This window comes from Myripristis murdjan, chromosome 18 (assembly GCF_902150065.1).
Source record: "Myripristis murdjan chromosome 18, fMyrMur1.1, whole genome shotgun sequence".
Classification (NCBI taxonomy): Eukaryota; Metazoa; Chordata; class Actinopteri; order Holocentriformes; family Holocentridae; genus Myripristis; species Myripristis murdjan.
The window spans coordinates 26,608,001-26,625,532 of NC_043997.1; the positions used below are offsets into that span (position 1 = coordinate 26,608,001).

The window sequence follows — 17,532 nt, forward strand, 5'->3', positions numbered from 1 at the left end:
TGCATAGATGTATCTTGAAAACAAAAGTGTGTGTTGCCTATGTTTGACTGTACATCACATGCACTGCCGTTGTGTCATCATGGCCATTCAACACAACCTCCATGACTGCATGTTTTGATTTTACCACTGATGTCTGTTAACCTCTCCTAACTAACCCAGGCACGCCCAACCTTCTTTTTCTCACAGGCAGGCGACCCCATTTAGAGGTCAGAAAGTTCCCAAAAACATAACAGCTGTTGACAGTCCCTGTTTGACATTGGCAAGGACCTCATGATACAATATGTATCGCAATACATGGATCCCCCAGAATACAATTTGTATCAGGCTACAATGCAGCACTGTAAAGAAAGCGACTGAAAATGTATAAACAGAGCTTAAAGCAAAATTGAACTGTGACATAGTGTTTGTTTTTAGAGTTACCTGGGTGTTATATGAGTCCACTTGGTGATGAAATATCCTCATTAGTTGCTCCCCTGGGTGGCTAATCCACAATAGTGTATTTGTGTCATAAGTCTAGGGACCCATTTTTTTGTGTAATTGCAATTATTTGTGAAAGTATTATCAGGTCATTTCTTTCTTGCACAAGGCTACTATGGGAAACTTTCCTGCAGGTGCTACATGCCAGATCTACTTTCTAATTCCAAATGGAAAAATAACAAGAAAAGAGGTGTTTAATTTCCTTCCTTTGTTCGTGTTCATTTATGTGCTAAAACTTTTATTTTGGGACCAGTTTTGCCGCTCTGCGGAAGTGAATGGAGAGACACAAAACATTCAGCATTCATTATTAACAGCCCAGGGAAGAATGGAGCAACTAATGAGGGTATTTCACTAGGATATATAGTTCCCTGGTCGTGGACTCATCACGACCAGGGAACTATATAAGCCATCAGTCTACCAAAAGCTACATTTTGCTTTAAAATACAACTTAAGGCATAACACCTGGGTTGACAAATAAAACATACAAAACATATTATATAACAAATTACTTGGCTCAAAATAATTCAAAATTCCCATTCCAATTTACTGAGACAGAATTAGCCCACTGCATTTACTTAACACAGTGCACTTAAATGTACCATAGATGACATCATATTAAGATGAACTGCAGAAACGATAGATATTGACACAGAATCCCTAATCTCTAAAAATGTTTGTTGGAAGTAATTCGCAAGAATAAAAAAAAACAGAAGAAAACAAGCTATTTATCGCCCTGCTCAAGGATTGGCATAGCAACCCATCAAGTGCTGCTGGACATGCTTTATGACTATAATCAACATTTTCAACCAGTCACATTTCTTGGCTGATACTCCCAATTGGATAAAGACATTTCATTCCTCAGATGACCAGCATTTTATTGGGGGTTATGTGGAGGCTTTACCCTCCAAAACCCATTGACACCGTTTTTCTAAATGACACCCAGACATGATTATAGTCATCTTAGTTTGATAACGACTTTTTCAGGGATCCCCATCACAGGGACCCCAATGTTTGGGAAAGCCTGCATTAACCCCTCGTGTCCTGTTGCCGAGGACCCCTCGCCACGCCGCCACCTGTTCATTCTCATCCCTCTCTCTCTCTCTTCGCCTTGCCATCACCCCCATCTTCATCACCGTCCTCGTCTTCATCAACGTCAAACGATCTAACGTCAGCCCTCCAGATGCCGCCTGTCAGTCAGATCCCGCAGGGGCGTCAGGTAAGGAGCCTGTCATCCCCCTCCCTCCAACCCGTTTAAGGGACACCAATCATGTCAGCAACACAGCGTCACAAATCAAAGCCGACAGTGGAGACATACAGAATGGATGGCAGAACAGAAGTGGCAAATAGGAAAGGAGGAGTGTCTGTGTGTGCATGAGTGTGTGCGCGTGTGTGTGTGTGTGTGTGTGTGTGTGTGGTGGGGGTTGGTTGTTAGAGATGATGGAGATGGGGTGGCGTTGGGGGGGGTATATAGAAGAACACATGCAGCAGACATATATGGGTGTAACACTGTTAAGTGGAAGAGAGAAAGAAAGATAGATGGTGATGCGCTCAGGGTATAACACAGTCAAGGGAGATGAAAAAGGAGCAGGAGGCGAAAAAACTGACATGGCAAAGCAGAAAAGAGAAGCAGCCAAACAGAGAAGAAAACTGAGCAGGGAAGGTAAGTGGCGCTTAGGGAGAGCCCAAGAAACTGATTTTTGAAGACGAATGAAATAATAGCCACCTCCCCTCTCTCTGTCTGTATCTCCGTCTCCCGATCTCTCTCCTCCTCTATCTCTGGCGGTGCAGATAGGTAGGTCTCACTGTTCCTGAGCTACTTCCTACTGTAATTGATTTGCCAGGGAAAGGGGGCTCTGCGGCTCTGCTTAATAATTAACCAACCAATTTTCAGCCCGGGAGAGGGAGAGGCGAAAAAAGGAGTGCGAGAGAAAACGAGAGAGGAGGCGAGGGAGGCAGCAGCCCCTTAACGAGCCACTTGAGTGGATCAAATAGCACAGGACAGGCAGAACTAAGGAAATGGAGAGAGAGAGAGAGAAAGAGAGATAGAGGGAGAGAAAGAGAGGGGAAACAACCAACACAAGAAACAGGAAAATGGCTATCTTGACGCCTCAGACAAGCTTATTCCCAGTTCTGTCGCTTGTCTGAGCTATAGCGCCATAGCATGCCACATCTGAAATGCTTTGGGTCTGCAGTCCCATGCTGTATCTCTCAGCTTTGCTTCAGTGAAAATAGATACAAGATCCAGAATTAATAGTTTCCTTTTTGAAAGGAAAATTCTGAGAATGGGAAAAAAAAGTGAAAAAAATGAGTACTGGTATGTGATTCATACATCAAGCAGTCTCTGTTTCCTATCCCAGCTGAACACTGAGGCTCTTCTTTCCTAGAACTTCACTCAGCGCCGTTCATCCAGTTTGTGCCGAGGTCCCTTGACGAAAACAGGGAGAGAGACATTTAAACAGGGCCAATGCTTTGTGTCTTGCCTCATACAGTAACTTAAAAATCACTCCTGTCCTTACAGGTCTGTTCCAGAGGGCGATTGCCCAGAGTGGCACAGCCATCTCCAGCTGGTCGGTCAACTACCAGCCCCTCAAGTACACCAAGGACCTGGCCAAGAAGGTGGGCTGCACCTACACAGAGACTGCCGACCTGGTCGACTGCCTCAGGCGCAAGAACTTCAGGGAGCTGGTAGATCAGGACATCCAGCCGGCCCGCTACCATATTGCGTTCGGCCCCGTGGTGGATGGAGATGTGGTGCCCGACGACCCCGAGATCCTAATGCAGCAGGTGAGGGTCCGGCCTCGGAGTCTTACAGTTTCAACAATCCAAAACATTGACAGTAAACATCACAGCTGGTGTCAGAAATCAGAGAGCAAGGGTTTCCATTTAGACCGACCATTTTTTATATTGACATTTTAAGAATCATACGGGGAGAAACCCACTGTAGAAGAGACAGAGGTAGCAATTTCTCTCAATAGTAGCCTCATTGGACAAAAATGCAATGCAGCCACGTCACATGTCATGGTATTGAGTATGAGGCCAGATTCTTTATTGATGGGAAAATCAACAAACAGCCGAATGCAACAAGTTCTCTGGAGTTGTTGAAGGAAATAACTAAGTGAAGGAGAAGTAGATGAGGCAGCTTGAGGGAAAATGGGAACACCAAAGCAGAAAATAATAACTGCATCACAAAATCACTCCTAGAATGGATTAAATATCGTAGACTGATGATATATGCAATTGATGATGCAAGAATCAAAGGGTGGGATTCCATTAAATGTGCATTTTGTATGATTTTTTTAATTAAATTTGTCCATATGCTCCGAGATAGTTTTAACACCCTCCCTCTGGACCGATATGTGCCACCACTGGCCTTGGATCAGGAATCTCCCCAGAGCTCCATATCCTGTTTCTCCCCTACTCTATCTCCCTCTCCCTCCCTCCTACTGTCTGAATTATAATACATGAGGTGAGTGGACTGCCCACTCTCATTTAAAAATAATCTGTGAAATTAGTTTTGATGCCACAGCAAGACAGGCGGAACAAAGGAGCGGAGAGAGGGGAGAGAGTGACCTGACATGTACTTTTATTTTGTCCAATTCAAAAGATATGACAGGAAAAGGAGCACCCAAGTATGAAAGAAATTCACAAGATCACATTTAATCTCATATATTGATATATTTAGAGGAAATCTTTCACGTTAGTTTTAAAGGTGGCACTTAAGAGTGCACTGCTGTAAAATAGAGTGGAAATGCTTAGGGATAAGAGAAGTGTAATATGTGTTGCTACTTTATTAGGTTACAACATAGTCTCATCAGGTCCCAAAACAATTCATAATATCTAAGAAATAATTAGATTTGAACATTTGAGGGAAAACCATAACCTAAAGTCTTTAGCTGAGCTCTTGCTGTGGGTGCAGACAGCATTGTGTTAATTGCCGCTGTAGACTTGACAAACCCCATAAGCCCAAGTGCTTAGAGGGTCTGAAAAAAAGGTGCCATAGCCTGCAGCAATACTAGGCTATTTGTAGAGCTTTGATTTGATTTATTAACTACCTTATGTTGGAGCAAACCTGTTTAGCAGGACAATAGGGTGTTATTTGTAAAAAGCTAAATTTCTCATCCCCATCTCTTGTTAACTCTCTACCACTGATATACCTCAGAGGGCAAAGACAGGCTTTACCCTCACAGAGGAAAATCAAAAAAACTAAATCGTAATCAACAGTGTTTGAGGCTTTGTGACCTGCACAGAAAGTGAAAGCACGTTTCAGTGCTCCCTGTGTTTTTCCCTTCCTTTACCACCAGGGGGAGTTCCTCAACTATGACATCCTGATAGGAGTGAACCAGGGAGAAGGGCTGAAGTTTGTGGATGACAGCGAGGACAACGACGGCATCTCAGCCGCAGCGTTTGACTACACCATCTCTAACTTTGTCGATAACCTGTATGGATACCCAGAGGGTGAGGAATCCCAACATTTTCCTGGGCTCATGTCCATGTCTGCCATCATATCAGGCTGTTTTCTCCCTGTTCCCACAAGACAGTGCCTTGTACAGTTGCTGTTATTGTGTGAGACAAACTTAGCAGAGTAAGAGCAGTGATCTTTCCTTTTTTTCTTTTGCCATGTGCAGCATCATCGTATACTTTCTACCCGACATATTTCATTAACACATAAACAAAGACTTGCCCCAGCATGTACAACAGCTAAAAGAAAAAACATCGTCCAATAGAATTGCAAATCATTAAAACATTATGTGGGAGAAGGATGAAAAGAGAGATAAAGCATGAACCCAGTGAAGTGTATCAAGCGAGATGGGCATACTAAAGAGATTGCCTATCATCTAGATTATCTTTCTCCGTGGTGGGTCCATGCTTTGGCCTTTGAGGCACCGTGGGCAGTAATGCTGTCTCTCATCGTCCCCCAGGCAGCCGGCTCTCAATCACAGTGCTGTTGTTCCTAACAGATCGGCCTGCAAACCCCTCACAGCAGGCCACAGTCAAAATACAGACACATTTGGATAATGCAGTCACGCTCCCCCTCAAGTGCCCGTCACTCAATTTGCTCACTGAGAGGCATATTCTCTCTCTTGCCCTTTGTGTCGACTCAGGCTGTCTTTTCTCTCTTTCGTTCTCTCTCTCATGCTCTGGCTCTTTCTCTCGCACACATTTACAAACACACCTCCTTTCATTTCCCTCCATTCCTGTCATTCCTCCTCAACATGCACTTCTCTCTCCATTGACCCTGTTTCACTCTTGACAAGTCTCACTCATCTCTCAAATTGTCCCATCATTACTTCTCTTGGGTTGTCTTTTCTCACTAACCTTACACAACTTTCTGCTTTTCTTCCATGACACCCACCCTTAGTGTCTCCATCTCTCCCCCCTTCTTTGCCCCATCTTTTTCACTTTCTCTCATCACCCATCGCCCTTCCTGTCTTGTTCTTCCTCCCTGTTTTTTGTTGGGTTTTTTTGTCCTCTGTCACTCCTGTATACTGACATTCCCCTCTCTCCTCATCTTCAGGTAAAGACATCCTGAGGGAGACCATTAAGTTCATGTACACAGACTGGGCAGACAGGGACAACGGCGACATGCGGAGGAAGACGCTGCTCGCTCTCTTCACAGACCACCAGTGGGTGGCCCCAGCCGTGGCCACCGCCAAACTCCACGCCGAGTTCCAGTCGCCAGTTTACTTCTACACCTTCTACCACCACTGCCAGACTGAGACTCGCCCCGAATGGGCGGACGCCGCCCACGGAGACGAGATACCCTATGTGTTCGGTGTGCCCATGATCGGTGCCACGGACCTGTTTCCATGCAATTTCTCCAAGAATGACGTAATGCTGAGTGCTGTGGTGATGACCTACTGGACCAATTTTGCCAAGACCGGGTAGGTGGAGCTTAGCTAAGAATTTGATCAATTTACTTTAATTAATCCTTCCCCTAAAGAGAAATTACTTTTCACACTTTGGAGTGCAGGGTCAGTCAGCTCGTGTGGACCCTCTGCAGCAGGATGGTGTAAAGAGTCTTACCACAGTTCACGTTTTAAAGGCTTCCAATCTTATTTTACTTAAAAATGATTTTGAATGTATATTTAGACGTATGTTAGAAACCTGTACAAAGTAAATTGTGTATTAATGAGGCCCTGTAAAGCAGGAATTGTAGGTGACACAAGGTGGCACATTAGCATAATGAATTAAAACACAACACACCATAATACATGCATGGTCTAGCAATGTATATATAACCTTGCATAAACATATTGAACATATTCTATTGTTTCCAAATCTGTATTGTGTTTAAGGATGGGTTTTAAATATTAAAATTAAGTCTTGTTCTCAAGTTTGTTCATCATGGCTTATGTTAATGGTAATGAAGAGACAGCTGTTCAGAAGAGGAAGATGAATTATAATCATGAAGATGGTGAATTTGATGGCAACTGAATCCACAAATTTATAAAACCTTGTATCTTACTATACTTGTAACTGGGATACTCTCTCTCTCTCACTAGGGATCCTAACCTGCCGGTCCCTCAGGACACCAAGTTCATCCACACCAAGCCCAACCGCTTTGAGGAGGTCATCTGGACTAAGTTCAACTCAAAAGACAAGCAGTACCTCCACATTGGCCTGAAGCCTCGTGTCAGAGACAACTACAGAGCCAATAAGGTGGCCTTCTGGCTGGAGTTAGTGCCCCACCTCCACAGCCTGCATGACGAGATCCTCAGCACCAGCACCAGGCCACCAGGTCTGCCACCAGGCCCTGGCCACGGCTCACACAGACCCTGGCCTAGGACACCAAGCCCACGTACCCGTCAGCCCTACCCTACCTTCCCCTCCGATCCAGAGCCTGAGGGCTCGGAGCGTCCGCACCAGGACCTCTTCCCTGGAGACACCCGGGACTACTCCACCGAGTTGAGTGTGACAGTTGCCGTGGGCGCATCGCTCCTCTTCCTCAATATCCTGGCCTTCGCAGCACTTTACTACAAACGTGACAAGCGGCACGAGATGCGACGCCACCGGCTGTCCCCTCAGCGGGGCGGCCCGGCCAACGACCTGGCCCATAGCCAGGAAGAGGAGATCATGTCTCTGCAGATGAAGCACTCGGAGCACGACGCTCACCATGACATGGAGCCCCTCCGGCCTCATGACATCCTGCGGCCTGCCTGCCCACCCGACTACACATTGGCGCTGCGCCGCGCCCCCGACGACGTGCCACTGATGACACCAAACACCATCACCATGATTCCCAGTACCATTACCGGCATGCAGCCTCTCCATGCCTTCAACACCTACCCCTCCACCGGCCACAACAACACCCTGCCCCACCCCCACTCCACCACCAGGGTATAGTAGGGACTGGCCCCACACAGCACCACCGAGGGACCGGGAGGACTGGCTCTGCTACCGATCTGGATTAGGAGGCCTCTGGATCTGGGCCTTTGTTCCGTTCTCTTACTCTCTTGTTTCTCCAAAAACAACTCAAGCTCCTCCGTCATCTGCTGTCAAAGCTTAGCAGCTCCCTTCACTGGTGGTGTGTGGAGACGCAACTGAACTGCAAGGCAGCAGATGATCATCTTGGGGGCGATTTAGATCTTTTTCAAAGACACTGTTTTCAAAGGAGGTCTAGTGTTCCTTCAATCAGACTAAAGCCGCCTGAAATCTGTCGATGGGACGAATGTCTTTCGCCCCTCTGTGTTTTCCCCCTTTTTACTTTGGTGTCAACTCTCTTTCTCTCCCTGGTGTTTTGTGTGCTTCTAGCCTTCTATTTTCTACATCTGCCTCTTATCCCCGCTGTGTTCCTCTCATTCAGCCTGTGATTCCCTCCCTCCCTCCAAGGATTCATAAACTACTGAGTTGCTGGAGTCTTTTTCTTAAAGGGGGGGGCATAGAGTACATACAGTAAGCATATAACTATGAAAACATTGATATCCGATACTGTCATTCTACCAGCATTCTTGGTGCCAAGTATGTACTACTGTGTTTGTTTTCCCATCTGGGGAAAAACTTAAGAAAATTCTAGAGTATTCCTATTTACTGTCAACTAACAGATGCTGTGTGTTCTCATGACAAAGTGCCAAACTGGCCTCTCGTTTTTTTCCTTCTTTCATCTTTTTTTTTCCAAGCATTTGTTTGATTGTTGCTTTTTGTGGAAAGATTTTTTGCTGAAAATATAGATATAGAGAAATGATATTATATATAGTTATATATAAATGTGTACAAAGAAGAAAGTATATAAATGGGTTTTCTCAGTGGGGATCTATGCATGAATTATTTTTAAAGATGATGACGGGGCAAAGGACACTGTATCTGTCAATGCACGTTTCCCAACTCTAATCAAATCATATGTCTCCACTTTGGATATTTTGTTCGTTGTTTTTCCTCTCTGTAACTAAAACACAGAAAACCGCAAAGTCACCCAACAAGGTCTCCCCACCTCCTGCCAACCCACATTTACAAAAACAAATCATTGCCACACATCTAAGAACGTCTTGGGGTGAAAGCAACAACTGTGAACATGATTTCAAATCCTCATCTCTCCATCCTCGCCTCTCCCTCATGACATTGTTCAGAGGTACTGCAACAAGCGGTTGGCACAGCGGGCCAGCTGTCTGTCCTACAGTAGCTACTCTCTCTTTCCATCTATAACAGGATGGTGGGTTTTTAGGGTACGTGAAGTACCAAACTCGTCATTGTAGCTTGCCTGTGCAGAATTATTTTTGTATTTCAGTCAGGGTGAAGAACAAGGAAAAGACAGGCAGCTTCTCCTCTTTTACTCAGACTCTGCTACTCCCTTACTCTCACACTGTCTGCGCCCCTATTTCCAGCACATGCATATTCTGTTTGATGTGTGTGTGTGTGTGTGTGTGTGTGTCTGTGTGTGTGTGTGTGTGTGTGCGATTTCATGCACGTACGTGAGGCAAGCATGTCAGCGTTGCTTCATATGGGCATAGGTGGGCCTAATTAGTGAGCAAAGAAATAGAGGCAGACAGACAGCATCACCCCGGTGGTGTAAACTCAGACTCCAAAATGAGCTTCTTCCAGCTGTACACCCAAACACCCCCCCTCCTAATTCACATCACTTACCCGTCCTCCTCCCCAGCACCACTAATAAACTAGCATTGTATCGTAGACCATATCATCAGGATTGCCCGTAAATCTCCTGCCGTGACTAAACTCCAAACCTTGTATCTTCACTGTGTCACCATCCATTCTACACAATCTCTGACCTCAGCTCAGCTCTGCTAAAATCCTCACATTAAAGGGTCAACTTGTCGGTTGTAAATTAAACTCTAAGCACACTGAGGGCAACCGGTGGGCTTTCGCAGCCAGTCGGCGCAGAGCCAGAAGATGAAAAGGAGACGTGGATCTCCTAAAACAGGGTAGTAGCAGCATGGTTGACAACTGCTGTTTTTAACTCTGCTCTTTTCTTTTGAGTATGTGCAGGCTCCAGCGCAGCAACGCCCCTTTTTGATTCCCTGCTAAGGAGAGCAAACGTGGATCGTGGGTAACGCGTTGGTTAATATGTTCATTGATCAACCCCTTCCGAACTGTTGTTGAGCCCACAGCAACAAGTGGTAGCCTCCATCCAGTAGGGGAGAAGTTAGTGAACGGTGCCGTCTTTGCTTGTGTTCTAGCTTTAGCCTGTTTGATTGTTTGTTTTCTATTTTATTACTGCCTGAAGGGGTGGTGGGGAAGGGCTGGAATGGGAGAGATAAAGCTGGCTGCCTCTGTCAGACATTTTGTAAGCCCACTGAAAGGAAAATGTGCACAATGTATAACACAAAAACAACTGACTGTCTTGTGGTGGGAAAGGTTGCTGCTGGTGACAGAATGAAAGAGCACCTACTTCAGGAGTGGATCAATGGATGGACGATACAGTGGTAGAGCAGAAAAAGGTGTACATTGTGGAAGAGAGACTTTGGGAAGAGACTCACAGCCTTAAACATAGAATTGAAATCAAAAGGGGGAATGGACCGGCCACTAGCAAACTTGGACTTTCAGAGGGCATGGCTATCTTGTTGTCCACAATGTCAGCCACGAGTCTGCCCCGCTAGTCTGTCCCAAGGGTCTGTTATGTCCTGTCAGATCCCTACGAACCCTTTTATACTCTCTCCTGTGAAGAAGAAGGCAGTGGGAGGCTGTGCAGGAAACTCCACCACAACACAACTACAGTGGTACCTGTGGAGGAGAAAACAGCAACACAAGGTGTTTAGTTTGGTCTGTTCGTTTCCCTGTCTATTTTATAAGCTAACACTAGAGGGCGCCATAGTGACAGATTCACTGTAGCCTGCCCATTCTGAGGATCCTGGATCTGTGAAGGAAACCCACACTAGGTGGTAGGAGAGAGACATTCAACATCCAGAAGGAGATCAAAACTGTACATTTTTAAGTGTAAGAAACAAACAGACAAAATATTTGTAAATATTAAGTTTCTTTCTTTCTTTTTTTGAGTGAATGAATGAAATACTTACTTTGTGACAACAGAAGACAACAGGTGCAGTTTGCAAAAATGACCACCAGCTCGGTTTGAGTTTGACCCCCAGCAGAGGGTAAATTAACTTCATGTACCACTGAACTCCTTTCATGTGATTTCAAAGTTCCTCCTCTTCATTTCTTTAGTCCGTCTTGGTCCAAAGTTGCCCATCATTGTGTGGGCGTCCTGTAGCATCATGATTCCTCACCAGGAACAGCAGTCACCGTAGCAGAGCTCCTCCTCCATCCCAGCTCCGACATGACATGACACATATAGCTACATAATGCCACAATGGCAAAACTAGTTCCCAACGTATTCACAGTTTCAAAACCGCCTGCTTGGTTCAAGTTGCCTTAAAGGTGATGTTTCATTGCTGGCTCTGGGCTACTCCACACACCTTAGAGCAAACGCACTACCAGTGTTTTCTCTTTTGAAATGTTTTGTTATTTAACTGTACTACTTATGTGTCTGTGATGCATGATCTGTGCCACTGGAGTCCACGGCCTGTATTTATGGAAACATCTCAGACAGTAAGAGCACTGATCAACAGCCAGTTCTGCCTTTCATCAGCATGTAATTAATGCAGCAGTGGAGGGAACTGGACAGTGATTCATAGTCAGCACTTCTAAACTGAGACCCGGAATCCAAATACAGTCAGTTAAATGTTTGCTGTGTTGACGTGTAGCAGTGTTTACATGTAGCCACTTGGTCACATGTGGGAATAACCTGAGGCCTTTGATAACATAAGATGCCTCATGTCCTCGTCCTAGAATGAGATCCCACAGGTGAGCCAACTTTTCCCCTCCAGGCACTGTGTTGCACTGTGGTTATGAAGGTTCTGGTCTGAAGACGTGATGTGAAGTAGCACCACAGGGCAGCAGGTCCTACCCAGCAGAGACTGAGAGTCCTGTGCACCTCCAGACTCTGAGCATGTGTTTGCGTTGTTTGAGAGCAAATCTGACTGGATGTACATGCATTCTGGAGGTCATAAATTAACGTGTTGAAGCTTTAAGCTCTCATTCTTATTTCAAGACAACTCAAGACTGCCACAACATCCATGTTGATTTGTTTTTCTCTTTTATGTGCAATTATTTAGAGGTAAGCCTGTTCTTTAAAAGAAACGTGATCAGTGGTATGTTACGTTCAATTCAATCTGATCCAAGTTTGCTCCGTGCAAAGCAGAGGGATCATTTAGAGATCCTGCGTCTGGACAAAGGTATAGTGAAGAACATCATGAACACAGCGGATGGCAAAAACACACAGACTCACTCACACACCTTCAGCTGGATGTCTGCTGGGCCTTCATAGCGAAGTTGCACCTGTTGTCTTGTTTTTACATTCTTTGTTGAATTGAGAAACCCAAGACTTGACATGAAGAAAAATGTTGAATAAAGGAGTTTTAAAAAAAAAAAAGATGATTATTAAAAAAAAGTAAAGTAAAACTATATAAATAAATAAGGTGATGATATTTCTGTTTACTTTAGAAGTTATTACACACTGTATGCTGTGATTCTGATCTGGGAAACATTAAAGACATTCATAGCCAGTCTGCTAATTTTGTCCATTTATTTGCTTTGCTCTCAATATAATGATTCTTATTTATTTATTTTTTTTAAAAAATAACAGAAGAAATTCTTAAAAGTGTTTGAAATTTTTACTTTAAGACCTTTAAAACTAGACACTGGTAGACAAATTATTTCACTGAAACAAGGTGCTTTTCAAATCTACCCTTGAACAGCAAAAGACCTAAGATTGTAGTTAACTACACAACAACAAAAAATGCTTTTCACCAGTTACTTTGGAGATGTGCATGTAAGACATCTTACTTTCATTTACTTGTTGCAGCACACAACAATGTAACAGACATCCTCCACCAAGTATTCAAGAGTGTAACACAAAATAATCACAGTTAATACAGATCCATAAAGATTTTTAAACATGGAGTGAAAATGTCAAAAGATGAAAATATCTATCAGTAGACAATTTATACCTCAGCACAAGTGAGGAGGAAACCTTAGATCATCTGATGCCAAATGGCTCTTTGATGCCTTTTCCTGCTTGTTCCCTTGAAATGCTATACCAAGCTTCAGGAATATCAGCAGGCTTTGCATCATATTCTTCAGCAATCTCCTTATTGAATTTTGCCATGACATATTTCTAGTAGTCTGTCGTTTCAAGGCTTCCATCTGGAGGTATTTTCCAGCCAGGGTAAATTTCTTTATATTTCTTGTCAGGGTGGTGTTGGTAATTTGTAGCATGTCAGCAGAAACACATCTCACTCATCACAACAGAACAACATATACTAGTAAAGAGTTTTTCTGAACATTAATCCTGAATTTACCAAGACCCTGAGAATGACGCACTGTAGCCCTGTGATCACTGTGGTCTTTACCTCCTGCCTCACAGGGTACACAGCAGAATGGACACTGTTTACCACCTCCAAACACCCTGGTGAAAAGTTCATTTTGGGGCTTGATGGGCTTGGGTTTGAAGCTGTTTTAATTTTATTGGATGTTTGTTTGTTGCTGTTGTTTTTTTTCAAACATCTTCCTAAGACCTTGTTCCATTTCTTCCACACATACTGTAAGCCAATGAGCAAACACTTCCTAGTTTGCATTGTTTAGGGCCATGAAAGCTCCCAGAGCATCCTGTGAAATGACAAGTTTATCACTAAGTTCCTTGCAGATATCTTCAACAAATTTTGTGAAGTCACTCTTCTGATTCATTTGTGCCTTTCTAATAGCTTTTTTTATGTGACTGTTAAGATGTCGATCCTCCAGATCAGACATTGTAGAATCATTTGAGAACCATTCCACAATTTGGTCAAATATCCAGTTCTTTACATAATCTTCACATGAGCAACTGTAGCTCAGATAGTTCTTAAACTTGTGCTTTAAAAGCAAATCCATTAAAATCGTGTTTTGGAAAACTGTCCGTGTGCTAAACTGCAGTGCACATTTGCCTGTCAGTATTTCATCAATAATATCTTGGCCCAGATAATTGTTGACATAGGTTTCCACTGCAGGCATCAAGCAGAGGCTGGCGAATTCTTCTGCTTTCTTCTGGCATTGGTCTCATTTGTTGAACAGATCTTTAAAATCAGCACAAAACCTTTCCTTGTGTTGACTCAGACATCTGAAAGGATCATTCACTTGGATGAAATCTTCATGCATTTTCTGAAACTCTGGTTGCTGTTCCACAGATGTGCTGTTTCAAAGAAACTTCTAACGCAGTATCTGTCTTTATTTCTTAATTGTTAATCAGCCTCTCATCAATCATGTGTAGGATCTCCTGGAGGTAACTGCCATGGTAATTTTTTTTCCCACTTTCTCTGTCACTGACTGTGTGCAGGCAGCTATGATACTGTCAGCCACTCTTTGTACAGCCATTATGTGATTGTCCATGCTTAAAATCTTACAAACTCCATGTTTGAATTTGTTACAGACTCCCTCAACTGTATATTTGAAGGGCTGTACTCCACAATCATACAGTCCTTTCTGACCCACTAATTCACTGGCATGACTCCCCTTTGGGGTTAAATTTGTCCTCAGCTGCTGATGAACCTTAGCAAAATTGCCTGTGGTCTTTAATCCAGTAAAGGATAATTCTTTCAGTGTTTTATTCCACATCTTATCAAATTCAATTTCAAGCTCTTCATCTGTTTTTTGGGCTTTTCTCTTTCGGCATTCCTCAATCAATGCATGCACTTCCTGTTCCAGTTTGTTTGTATGGGTCTCCTGGATTGTCTCAAGCTTGGACATTCACTGTCTGATTTTAGCTGCTGCTTCAAGTTGATGAATGACTGAGTTCTCCATTTCTCACTTAGACTCCTTGCACTGTTTGAGAAGTCCTCTCTGTATGCCTCTACTAGATGGACATGACCCTCTGTTTGCTTGAAGTACTGTGTCACATTCTGAAGGAGAGCTGTCTCCCATTTAGTCAGTTCTGAGCAAGCTTCACTTTTCAAATAACTGAGAAATTGGACCATGTCAGATGTGTGTAACACAATTTTGCATATGTTTCTTAAAATCCCATTCCCATTTGTTGAATTCTGTGCACAGCCTCACGTAGGCATCAGCCACCAGGCTATTTCTGAAACTGAAGATGAAGTTCTCATGTTTCACTGCATTCCACAGACTTTTTGTCCACTCTGTAAACTCCAAGATATCATTATCAGATGACTCACAGTCTCTTAAAATTTGGATTATGTTTTTTTTTTTTTTGGAGCTCATAAACCCTAACCCCTAACCCTAACCCTAACCTCACTGTAACCTGCATTAACTGGAGCCATTTGTGGGTTTCCATTCCAGAGTCCAGGGATGTACCAGTTCCCAGTGTCTGGGTTGTACTCTATCATATCAGTGAAGCTTTTGTTCTCCGCTTTTCTCTCCATTCTTGCTGCTGCCTGGGTCATTGCATTCAACTGCTGTAACAGTAGTTTCCTGTCCCTCATGTTTTTCTCATTTGCTGACACATCTGAAACATTCTGGTGAACAAACTGACATTTGGGCTTTTTGCCCACCTCCTTCATCTTGAGTAAAGCATGCACTATAATTTGTAGGATGTCCCTCATCTCTGCTGAAGTCTCCATTGCAATATTGATAATTGTGATATCACTCTACCCCACAACAAGAGTTGCAAACTCACTGTCATGCTCATGACTTTAAGCCCTCAGTGTCAATGATCACCAGAAAGTCCCAGTTCAGTTCTTGCTTGAAGTCTTCCTGGATTCTGATGAGCAACATGAAGACACCTCTGGTGCATCTGCCACTGCTGACTGCAAACTGCACTCCAAACATGGTCTTCAGCAGAGTGGATTTCCCTGTGCACTGTGAACTCCAAGAACTGTGACTACCAGTATCTTGCTCTTCGGACACACCAAGGTCTTCAGCTCAGAGAGAATATCACTGACCCATCTCAGAGGGATGTTGGATGCATCTCCATCTACAAGTTCCAGGGGAAATCCATCAAGGAGCAATTCTGCACACGGTTTGGGCAGTTGCTTTAGTTGCTGATATGATGCTTCAGCTTCCGGAAGAGAGACAGCAGCCTCATAGATTTGACCCATTTCACGCAAGAAGTGTTCAGTCCCTAGTGCTGACATGTGGTAACGGTTCTGCTGTTCTTAAAGTTTTTCCTCTAGCAAAAGATCACTTTTGTACTTTTCTATGTTTTAACCCCTGCAAGGGGAGCTGGGCCTCTTTGTAGCTACTTCTGGATGTCTTGAATTTCTGCATTTTGTTTAGCACTCTGTTCACGTTAGTTGATGAGGACTACCCAGAGTGTCAAAGATGTTGTGATACTGTTGGGAATTTCTCAGAAGCTCATTGAGAGTCTCTGACTTGGACAAGGAGCATTCACCCAGTCTCACAAAAGACACCATCGGAAGCTCAGAGAGAACAATTCTCTCCACAATGAAGCCCTTGGTTTGTGAAAGTGACTGAGGTCTGTACTCCTTAACAATGTCTCTCATGGCCCACAGCATGACTGTGCACTGGTTTTTGTCACTATTAGGGAGCAGCAGAGGCACTGAAAACTGACACATGGACATTTTCAGTGCCATTTCCTGCTGTACAATCCCATCAGAGCACAGAAAGAGACCAGTGATAATGTCTAAAGGATTTAACATATCACTGGAGCTTGAGCTATTGAGCAGATCATCAAGATCCAAATATGCATTCCCATCACAGTTTGACTCACATGCTGATGTAAATTTAAAATTACAAGCTGTCACACTCACCATCATTAATTTCTTCAGAAAACATCATGGAAGATCTGAAGGACACTTAGCAGATTCATCAGCAAACATCTTCTCATCCACTGTTGAACTTACTCCATACATTCAGCCACTAGTTTGTTTGTTTGTCTGATGCCTTTATGTTTGCTGGAGTCATTATGACCAGTGGCTGTTAGTGTTGGGAATTATCATTCATTTGGAAGATTTAGCTAATTTCAGTCCGTGCATAAAAACGATTCAGTCACTGATTCGGTCACTAGCTCGTTCAGTGGTCCTGCATGAGTGCTACATCAGCGCTGGACAATGAGTCGTTCAGTGGGCAAGCAACTGAACTAAACACACAGACACTGCAAGCCAAGCCTCGGCTTAATAAGGGCAAAACTGAAATGCTAGATTAATTCTGGGCCTTCAGCTATAATGTTTTGTGACATTATGGTCTGGATTAGAAAATTACTCATTTTGCGGCATTATCACTTGGCGCCATGAGGTTTTATTTGATTTGCCAACCAGTTCTCAGCTGAGTGTATTACCTATTCAGTCGCTTGCTTACACCTGCTTTATCCATTGATCCAATTTGTTACCTACCTTTAATGTTCTGTGTGTAAATCACACTGGACGGCCTCATTCTCTCATTCAAAGGGCATTCTCTTGTTTGAGTATTGGATGATGAACTAAAGAGATGAAAAACTACATTATAATGTTCAGTCCATGAAAAAGTGACAATCCGCAACACTTTCATTCTTTCAGTCACTGAACACGACTGAGTTGTTCGACCACCAGTTATCAGATGGTATTCGTTCTAAATAGCTTGATTGATGGTCTTTATAAAGCCAAGGAAATCGCTTGTGGA

General features: G+C 43.6%; 1 protein-coding gene and 1 pseudogene across 1 annotated transcript in view; one reads left to right on the forward strand and one right to left on the reverse strand.

The window, feature by feature from the left end:
• The window catches only part of nlgn2a (neuroligin 2a), a 195,931-nt gene extending 183,439 nt beyond the window's left edge, over window positions 1-12,492 (forward strand). Inside the window, exons 6-9 of the mRNA XM_030076148.1 lie at window positions 2,996-3,261; window positions 4,779-4,932; window positions 5,993-6,359; window positions 6,981-12,492. Of these exons, the coding sequence (XP_029932008.1) occupies window positions 2,996-3,261; window positions 4,779-4,932; window positions 5,993-6,359; window positions 6,981-7,821 (1,628 nt within the window). The 3' untranslated portion in view covers window positions 7,822-12,492. The remainder of the gene's footprint in view (window positions 1-2,995; window positions 3,262-4,778; window positions 4,933-5,992; window positions 6,360-6,980) is intronic.
• A 2,442-nt stretch (window positions 12,493-14,934) lies between these two features.
• Window positions 14,935-16,031, reverse strand: LOC115376305 (interferon-induced very large GTPase 1-like; annotated as a pseudogene).
• Between the last annotated feature and the right edge of the window lie 1,501 nt (window positions 16,032-17,532).